Genomic DNA, 9,891 nt, shown 5'->3' with positions numbered 1-9,891 from the left:
GTAAAACAACATAGCCTACATTCCCGTAAAGTATCCAATATAAACCTTCACTTGTCACGTTTCAGGTTTGTTTATCAACTCCAGAATAAGAAGGGAAAAAATGTGTCCACGGTCACGGGTGGATTTCAGCGGGCGTAATGTGCTTAAATTGATCATATTTGAAAAATAACTCCAGACGTCAGTGCACCGACACGCCACTAGACCCTCAGCTGTGTCGCCCCCTTAACTGGCAGCACCGAGAGCCAATAGAAAGCTCGTACGACCCCAGCGAGGCTCTACTTAAAATCCCAGCTCGGGGATCTCGCGCTCCAGCAGATGGCGGCTTCCCACTTGTGCGCGAGACGCAGAGAGAGAGAGAGAGAGAGAGAGCAAGAGGAGCGCGAGCGGACGGGCTTTGAGCGAAGCAGCACTCGGAGAGGACTTTTTCCATTGAGCTGACTTGTCATCTCACTGGCGGACAAAAAGGACGGTAAAGAGGGCAAAAACACACCCGACAGAGCCGCTAAAAGATCCGAAAAGAAGAGGAAGAGGAAACGAAGGAGCTTGGGTTCTTTCTGTTTGTGGAGGAGGTGACAACGAAGAAAACTACCGGCGCAGGAGGTAAAAAACAAACAAACCTTAAAACAGAAAAAAGTCTTTAACTTTCTCTTATTTATCTAGTCGTGTCTGTCTGTTTAGCTGTGTGTATATATATGAAGAAAAACGGCAGACTCCTACAGAGCAGCAGCGAGTCATATGAAGTTTATAATGTTTGTAAAGTTTGTATGAAACGAACTGCAGGTTATTAGATGCTGTTGTGCTATTAGCTATTTGCAAATTGCATGTTTATTTTTGCACTTGATGAAAATGAAAGCAGAGCTTTGGGTGATTTTTTTAAATTTTGTTTTAGTTATTTATTTTTTGTAATCGTCTGAATGCGAACGAAAATACACCCCATACTATTCACATAAGAAAACAATTAACAGGATAACGTAGAAAAAAATATGCGTACATATTTATTTGTGCGCAAAATTAATATAACCTCAAAATTAAAGGCCTCCTGATTTTTTGACAGCGTCTCACTTATTGTCTTCTTTTACTTTTATGAACTCCACTGTAATTTTTCAAAAACAGTTTCTTAAAAAAACAAAATAACAAAAGTTTCATTTCAGTGTGATTAAAATGGCTTAAAATGTTAATTAAATGCTGACAATTAAATATATATAGACAGTGAAACACCTAAATTTAAATCTGGTCTGAACGTAACAAATATCATTCATAACAGCAGCTCCGGGAAAAATTACAGATGTTCCTCGCCCTCTGACAGTTTTACACTAGTGACACAGCAAAGAGCAGATTGTCAGGTCGACTCAGTCCCCGGAGGGCTGTTAGCAAATAACATTTTTCCTAATTTAGTCGGATCAAAGAGTTGCACTGTACATGCCAATTTACATAATGACGGTTTCATTATTGAAGCACTGAGCAGGGCAGCCAGGAGGGCCCAGCGCCTGGAGCAACGAGAGACTTATGAATGACAATAACACCGCGGACACGGCTCACAGCGACGGGCTATTGTGCAGAATCTGATAGGGACAGGAGATACAGGCTACAACTAGTATTTTAAAGCTGGAAACAACGGGAAGTCGGGTATAAAGTAAAAGTTTACCTGCCCACTAAACACGGGAAAAGCATGCAGACGAGCTCACGCTACGCTTATTTGCAGCTTTGGTGGATTAAAACCAATGACAGATGGGTTTTATTCTATCTCTGCAGGCATGCAGGTTAAAACAAATACAAACATGTACTTTCTGCTCTCACTCCGCTGGATGGTGATTCTTTTTTTATTTATTTATTTTCTTAAATCTTTTGCGACTAGAGGCTTAATTTAATTTAATTTCAGAAGATGTAATGCAGAAAAAGGTAGCTGAGGAGAACCGAAGTCTGCCTGAACGCGCTCGCATGCACGCACGCGCACACGAGGGAGCTCCGCCGCAGAGCTAAGCGCTGGGTCCCACTGTACGTCCGTCCATGTCAGCGGTGATGATAAATGGAGGGCCTCGCAGTCGAAACCTATTTGCACTTCCATTAGACGGGGAGCCAAATGGGGATCAACATGCATATTTTTACCCGCGGAGCAGCCATACATCTCAGCCAAAACGTTGCCCCGGGGCGATGGGATAAGAGGCCGCCAGAGAAGGGAAGGGGAGGTGTGTGTGTGTGTGTGTGAAGGGGAGGGAGGGGGTACCCATTCAACTCAAATACTTGGGGGAGTAAAGTAAATGTTTAGCGAAGCACCTTCTGTCCCCGCGAATTAAACTATTCCCCACTGCCCTCTGATCACATTCATCAGCCGCCGGAGCCACTTAATAGGCTGGGAACGGGCACTGCGGGCGTCGCGCGCACACGCCAGAGCACGCACGCACGCACGCACACGGCACTAAAAAGCCAAGAGAGGAACAGAAAGAAACGCCTTTTACAACGACGGCAACCCGTGTGTGCTAAAACTGGCTCAACATCCTAAATGGTTTACATGTTATTATCAATAATAATAATAATAATGAGGAGACACAGAAGTTACCTAACTGAAATGAATCACATGTTTATCATAGTCGCAATCAAATTAACAACAAAGTCATAAATTACTGTTATCCATCACAGCATTGAACAATTTAAACTCTTCACACTAACATGTACTGAGTTACTGGCCCCTTAGTATTACTGCATATTCTGATTTGTTACACGAAGAAGTCAAATTCATCTAGTTAAACAAAGCAGTTAAGAAATTAAATCACGCCCTTAAAGTTTTAATTGATGATATTATTTGAGTTCTCCGTTTAAGCGCAAGAACTTACAGCCACTTACAAAGCTGTCATCCAGCAGGAAGATTTATATCTTCTCCCTGTGGTCCCTCTGTTATAGTTATAATAACTGTTTGGGCCTCGGAGATAGCCCCTTCTGTCAGCCTCCTTGGTGCTAATACATATCTAATCGTGTCCTCAAGCGGTCTCATCTATGAAAATCTCGGTCGTGAAGGAGAACTACAAAATAGAGTTTTTGGAAATTGCTGCCTGGTGGACGATTTCCCTTCGATGAGTTTCCTGCCTTTAAAGCTGCAAGTGTTCAGGCCTGTAAGACTTATTATTAATAGCAGAAGACTACCAGCAAATGACTACCTTTGCTGTTAAATATGGGGACAAAAAAGAAAAATATAGCCTTGAAAATTAACATCACTTGACCGGATTATTCATGACTTAATACTACTACTACTAATTATAATCCTGCTATCTGGCTGCACCTTTTACCACCGACACTCTTAACAATCAGCTTGTATCATGTCCTAACACATTTCATGAGCGCGTTGATCTGTCAAAGCAACGTTTTCAGTGGGGATTTAGGTTCTCTTGAACACACAAACGCCGGGAATAAATTCATGAATAAGGCATCCGTCACGGTTCATTATGGCGAAGAGTGATAATTACCCCAATTAAAAGTCTTTTGTATAATTAATGGATTGAATAGAGCGGTAATTGGATGTTAATGGATAACACTTTAGTCTGACTGAAAACATTAAAATCTATTGGCCCCTGAGTGCGTGGGCCTACTGTCACTTACTAATAAATACGCTGTGTGTGTGTGTCACAGTTCATCTGAACTGGATGTCTCCAAACCATTTGTTCTTCTAATAAAAAAAGGTTTTAGATCACGTGTTCAACAATGTTGCCTGCCAATCAGCAGTCACGCGCCCTCCCCTAACGCCAGATGCCCATCCTTCTCTTCCCTTCCGCAGGTAGCGACCTCTCACCATGCAGCACTACGGGGTGAACGGCTACTCTCTGCACGCCATGAACTCCCTCAGCGCCATGTACAACCTGCACCAGCAGGCCGCACAACAGGCGCAGCACGCGCCCGACTACCGGCCGTCCGTGCACGCGCTTACGTTGGCTGAGAGACTAGCTGGTAATTGAATGCACGCTCACACACACAAGCAGGAGACAGTGTTTATAGAAACGAGCTTGAATTTGTTTGTTTGTTTTTTGTAAAAAGAAAAAAAAGAGTATACATAGAGCCAAAATTCGCGTCTGTGATTGTTCTAGAATATTTTTAATTAGGTGTTAATATTCGCTTTCACGATTAATCATCTTACACCGTGAAGGGATATAGCTGGGATCAGACTAAATAAACAAGTGAAATATGTGCTGTGGTAGGCCACAAAGACATTTAGTGACGTATTAGACTTTTTTTTATTATTATTATTTACAATTAGCCATCACAAAAATCTTTTTTTCCTTTTTGGAAAAGCAAAAGAAGAGAGTGGATAATATTAAAACGTGTCTAAGCCCTCAAGCTTTTTTTAAGCAATAAGTAAATTAATTAAATTAACAAATAAGCTGCCCCAAGTATGAAAGTGCCACACAAACCCACCCTGTTCAGTGAAATAAAACTTGCCGTGTGTTTTCTCTTCCAACGGCTGCACATTTCAAGACATCATCCTGGAGGCTCGCTACGGCTCTCAGCACCGCAAACAGCGCCGGAGCCGCACGGCCTTCACTGCGCAGCAGCTGGAAGCGCTGGAGAAGACTTTCCAGAAGACCCATTACCCGGATGTGGTGATGAGGGAGCGACTTGCCATGTGCACCAATTTGCCCGAGGCCCGCGTGCAGGTAGGCACGTCCGAAGAAGAAGAATAAAAATATAATATAAAAATATATTATTTTATATTAGTGTTGGGTTTATGACGTTAGAGATAGAGATTTTATAAAAGATGGGAGACAGTTTTAAGTAAAACAAACAAAACTTCTGTCTTCATTTCACAAAAACACAGCTTGAAACACTTCAATAAAAACGTGATTAGCAGTGATAAAAACAGTATCTAAACGATATTTATAAGCAGTGCTATGGCTTTTGTAGATTGTGAAGTTTTGCATTATCATCCACAAAAGATTGTTCATCTGAACAACCTAAAAAAAACAACCTAAAAAAAGTTGTAAAAAAACTGCCAGCTAATAAGTATAACATTTTTGAAGCTTGATTGTGAATTTAAAGCGTGGGCACTTGAGCATATTATATTTTATTTTTTGATTTAAACCCCCCCCACCCCCCAACAAGATCAAAATTAAGAACACAACAAATTAATAAAAACAAAAAACTTCTGGAACATAGAGGATCACTTATCGCAATGCACTAAAGTCTCTACCCCAGTTTCCTATTAACGGTCTATAATAATCTTTATCCTCCAGGTTTGGTTCAAAAACCGCAGAGCAAAGTTTCGTAAGAAGCAGCGCAGCCTCCAGAAGGAGCAGCTTCAGAAGCAGAAGGAGGTGTCCGGGGAAGGAGGAAGCGAGAAGGAGGACATGCCTCCCTCCACCACTATCCTTTCTGATACCCAGCTTCCACCTTCATCCTCCTCCTCCTCCTCCTCCCCGGAGACAGAGGGTCCTGTGGTTCGTCCTGTTCCGCTGGACATGGAGCTGAACGTCACGTCAGCAGAACATTCAGGCAGCGAGTCGGCAACAGAGGATAATGCCACCGATAAGGAGGACGAGAGCAAATCCCAGAAAGAGGAAATGAAGTGTGAAAGGGCGGTGACACCTGGGGACGACTCTCCAGCTTGTAAAAGACTCAGCCCTAAACCAGGTAAGAGTACTAAGTACAAGTCCTTTTATCCTTGGCAAACTTAATGCATTAAATCAGCTGACTACTAAAGCATATATATAAAACTTTCTTAACCCTCCTTGTCCCTGTACAGATTCCCCCCTGGTCTCTCCGTCAGTGACACCTTCGTCCTCCAGCAGCAGCCTGGCCAGCACCGGTCCTCTCTCTCAGAGCCACTCTTACTCTTCGTCCCCCCTCAGTCTGTTTCGTCTGCAGGAGCAGTTCCGCCAGCACATGGCCGCCACCAACAACCTGGTGCACTACCCCGCTTTTGACCTCGCTGCCCCGTCTTCACTTCCCTACCTGGGAATGAATGTTAACATGCCCCCTGCGCCACTGGGCTCTCTGCCCTGCCAGTCCTACTATCAGTCCCTGTCCCATCACGCACAGCAGGTGTGGAACAGCCCACTGCTGCAGGCATCAACTGCAGGCGGCCTCACCAGCCACAACAGCAAGACCACCAGCATTGAGAACCTGCGTCTGAGGGCCAAGCAGCACGCCGCCTCGCTGGGACTGGACACAATGTCTAACTGAGAATCAGAAGGGGTGAAAGATGGCGTAAACTAGGCCAGAGCCTGCACATTACCATACCCTACCATACGTGTGGCTGTGATAGCTCTTTAGGAAGCATACAAGGACTCCTCCAGCAGATGGGCACAGAACATACAGAGATGTTCGTAAATAAAACACGCCAAAATGCTTTGGACCTACAGATCTCCATTTAACATCTCTTCAAAACGCACCACATGTCGACCACCTGCTCGACTTCTCATAGCTTCTGTTGCAGCTCAGCGTATCGTTGGAAAAGAGAAAACCCCCAAGATAATGGACAGCACTGCTGTAAGATGCAACACTCCATAAAATGAAAATACTTCCAACAGTCATGCAATGCTGGACCTTCCTAAATAAATGAAAAAGAATCATGAAAAATGGTGTGAACGGCTGGACGCGCTCACTTAAACAAAGCAAAACAAGAAAAATAACAATGCAAATAATGTTTACAAGAACAATGTGAATAAATGAGGCACTTTGGAAGGAATCACTCGTGCAGCAAAGAGACATTTCAGTGAAGCCGTGTGGTTATGTACATACCACGTAAAACACAACAGCACATAAATAAAAATAAACCCGAGTCATGTTGTCCTCAACACCATAATTATAAGTGACTAATTCACTAGTTTAATAGCCACTAATATGCCACTTTGTACAGAGGCTGGCTTGATAATGAGCAAATGATTTCAGTGACTAAATTCTCAGAGGTTTTAATTACATTTTGCCCTGGGCTGAGGGAGCTGGGGCGAGCGCAATTACAAACACGCGTAACACTTAATGCAGCATTTTTAGATTCAAAGAGTCCGTATGCCAAAACTGTTGACTGAGGCAGACGCACGACTTTGCAATGACTTGTTCATCTTCTGTGAATACAGAACGATGGTAAACATATTAGGACTCGGTTAAAGATCGTCTTGACTTGTATTATTCCCGCCTTAATAGTCTCTCGAGGAAACATGCAGCTTTTCATTGAAAGCCACACCGTCAGCACTTGATGAGAATCACACACGTCTCTGATGTTTTCCGTTAATGTGTTTTGGAAGATAATGTCTTCAAATAAAAAAAAAAAGCACATTATTTTAATATGTAAAATACAAAAAAAGTCTATCTATTAATGTTTACTGGTAAAGTAATTGTAAAGTTCCTATTATGTTGTATAATTAATAATAATGGACTCTGTCTCAGATAAAATTCCTTGTCAGATTGTAAGATTGTATTTACTGAGCTCACCGACAGCCCTGTCCACCCCCTCCTGTCTTGGTTGTCATTTTAACACTCCTGGATTGAACTGATATTTAAAATTTTAAGTTTTTTTTCCTTCTTCGAGAATTAATTTAAAAGAAGAACCTGAGCACATTTAAATTTTCTGGAGAACTACCACCCTCCGTGTTTTTCAATCAATCCAGGTGTAAAAGCAAAAGAAGGAGAAGACATCTCAGTGAATAATTGACCTGAGTCCTCTGTGTTCTGCTGTCTCAACTCTATTTGAGTTCTGTTGTTGTTTCTAATGCTGTTCCCCGACTGTTTCTGTCAAACTACTTGGTCCGGTGGTAAATAGATATGTAAAGGTGGAGGAGAGCGACCGGACCATCAGCAGTGTTGTTTTCTTTGCTCCTCTCAATAATGTAGACTTGAACTTGTGTTGTTGTAAAATAACTTCAAATAAAAACATTGCCTGAAGATCTTTACAATGAAGACTTCTTGATTTTTGCTGAAGATTTAGACGGGACGGGTGTTCACGGACAAACCTTGAAAAAAAGTCATTAAACAGCATGAAGTTAAAGATATGACGAGCATATGATCAAGCTTTATATTTGTAATATTGTTACACCATTTTTCAGGTAAGCAAAACATAAAACCAACTGACTGAGTGAAGGACCTCAAAGTCCTGCAATTAATATAAGCAAGTACATATTTAATATATCAGTTTAGTCTGAAGACATGGATGATGAGAAGAGAGAACGAGCAAAGCAAAGAAAAGGCACGGGGACGATGAAAGAGCGGAGGGAAGGTCAAATTTAAAGAACACTAAAAATACAAACACAAATACATGAGAATTTGTAACAAGACAAAGGGTACAGGAGCAACGAAAGAAACACGTAATCTGAAATATCTGGGAAATAAAAAGCAGCGTGGGGACATAAGGCATCCCCAATGAATAAGCAGGCCATTATCCTGAAGAATGACAGCCTGGGGCGGTGATTATGCTGCTATTATATCTTTAACAGCATGGTTTGTCAAAATGCAGACCCCCACCCAACCGTACTCTCTCTCTCTCTCTCTCACACACACACACACACACACACACACACACACACACACACACACACACACACACACACACACACACACACACACTCAGGGCAACTGGGCATCTCTGCCACATCCTCTAAAGCACGCCCTTGCTCCTCTCACAGTAAACTTTACATGTATTGTATGTGACATTGTTCTGCTCTTAAATGAATTAGCCTTGAATATACATATGTCCCTCTCAGTGTGTGTGTGTATACGTGTGTGTAAATAACTAATGCACCTCGGCTGCAGTTATGAACGACCGCTTCCCAAAATTTGGACAGACGGGGATAATGATCTCACCAGATTAGCAGCGTTAATGTGGGTGTAACACCTCACCCTAAACCTTGTTGTGTTTTATTACACCACATACACGCGCGTGTCCTCGGCCAAGGGCACGCTGATGTGTGACTGATATGTCTGCATCCAAAGTGAATGTCCTTGTTATCCAGAGGAGGAATCTGTCCAGGTACATGGCAGGATTTCCTCCCATGGGGCTTTGGACCAGAGAACATAACAATAGTCTTGTTCCAAATGTTCACTCCCCCCCCCCCCTTAACACCCATTCCTCCCCCAACACACACACACCCTGGGGGCTGAACAGGGATTGCTTGATTGTACTGCTTCAGGGTCAAGTGTGTTGAGCCCTTGATGCTGGATCAGGCGCTTCCATCTCTAACACTCAGGGCTTCACTGAGGCCATAGCCACTTATTTGTAGGCAGTTAGAGATGCTCATTTACTTTCCTTAAAGCAAGTGATGGCGATGTGTGTCCTGTGTGTGTATCTGTAAAAAAATCCATCCAGTCTTGCAAACTTTTAGTTTGTAAAAAGCATGAAAATATGCTTCTGCTTCTCACACACACACACACACACACACACACACACACACACACACACACAGCCCCTCGGAGCAAGACCCCCACACAAAAATCACAGTGTACCATTCAATCAGTGCTTTTTCTCCCTCCTCTCCATGGTTCTCTCAAAGGTTTAAACCATGGCGAGAATGAAAACTGCCAGTGTTGGAAATCTCGGCCCATTGAGTAGGTGACAGGGTCTGCCAGAATATGATCCTAATCCTGTTTCCAGCATTCTTTTAGCCCAGTGGCATTGCCATTTCGCAGCATATTCTCTGAGCTGTCAGACCCGGGGAAATCCCTCTAATAGTGCATTGCCCAGATACACATCAAAGCTCTCCTGGAAACCACCAGCACGAACTTAAGGGAGAGGGAAGCACAAGTACAATCAGACTCACAGCTGCCCAGGAAAAAAAAAAGGCTTCGTCATTTAACTCACATTTTCTGCCGAAAAGTGGAAACAATCGTTGCCACTTTCCCTAACACCTTTCACAGACATAAACAGAGGGAAATGGGTTACGTGGACAGAGAAACAAAGAAGAGAGTGATATCAAGAGG

The 9,891-nt window shown here is 42.9% G+C and overlaps 1 protein-coding gene across 1 annotated transcript; it reads left to right on the top strand.

Moving 5' to 3' along the window:
* The first annotated feature begins 316 nt into the window (after positions 1–316).
* dmbx1a (diencephalon/mesencephalon homeobox 1a) lies at positions 317–7,878 on the top strand. Its single transcript, XM_085255365.1, has 5 exons — positions 317–600; positions 3,767–3,936; positions 4,462–4,640; positions 5,217–5,613; positions 5,726–7,878. Exons 2-5 carry the CDS (start codon positions 3,783–3,785, stop codon positions 6,163–6,165), a joined length of 1,170 nt encoding a protein of 389 aa, XP_085111491.1. The 5' UTR covers positions 317–600; positions 3,767–3,782; the 3' UTR covers positions 6,166–7,878.
* The last annotated feature ends 2,013 nt before the right edge of the window (positions 7,879–9,891 follow it).

Source organism: Mchenga conophoros, linkage group LG18, assembly GCF_057382185.1.
Source record: "Mchenga conophoros isolate Kocher_MC1m ecotype Shallow Benthic linkage group LG18, M_conophoros_male_GT1.1, whole genome shotgun sequence".
NCBI lineage: Eukaryota > Metazoa > Chordata > Actinopteri > Cichliformes > Cichlidae > Mchenga > Mchenga conophoros.
Note: the sequence above shows the minus strand (reverse complement) of the source record. Positions and strands in the feature narration are given on the sequence as shown.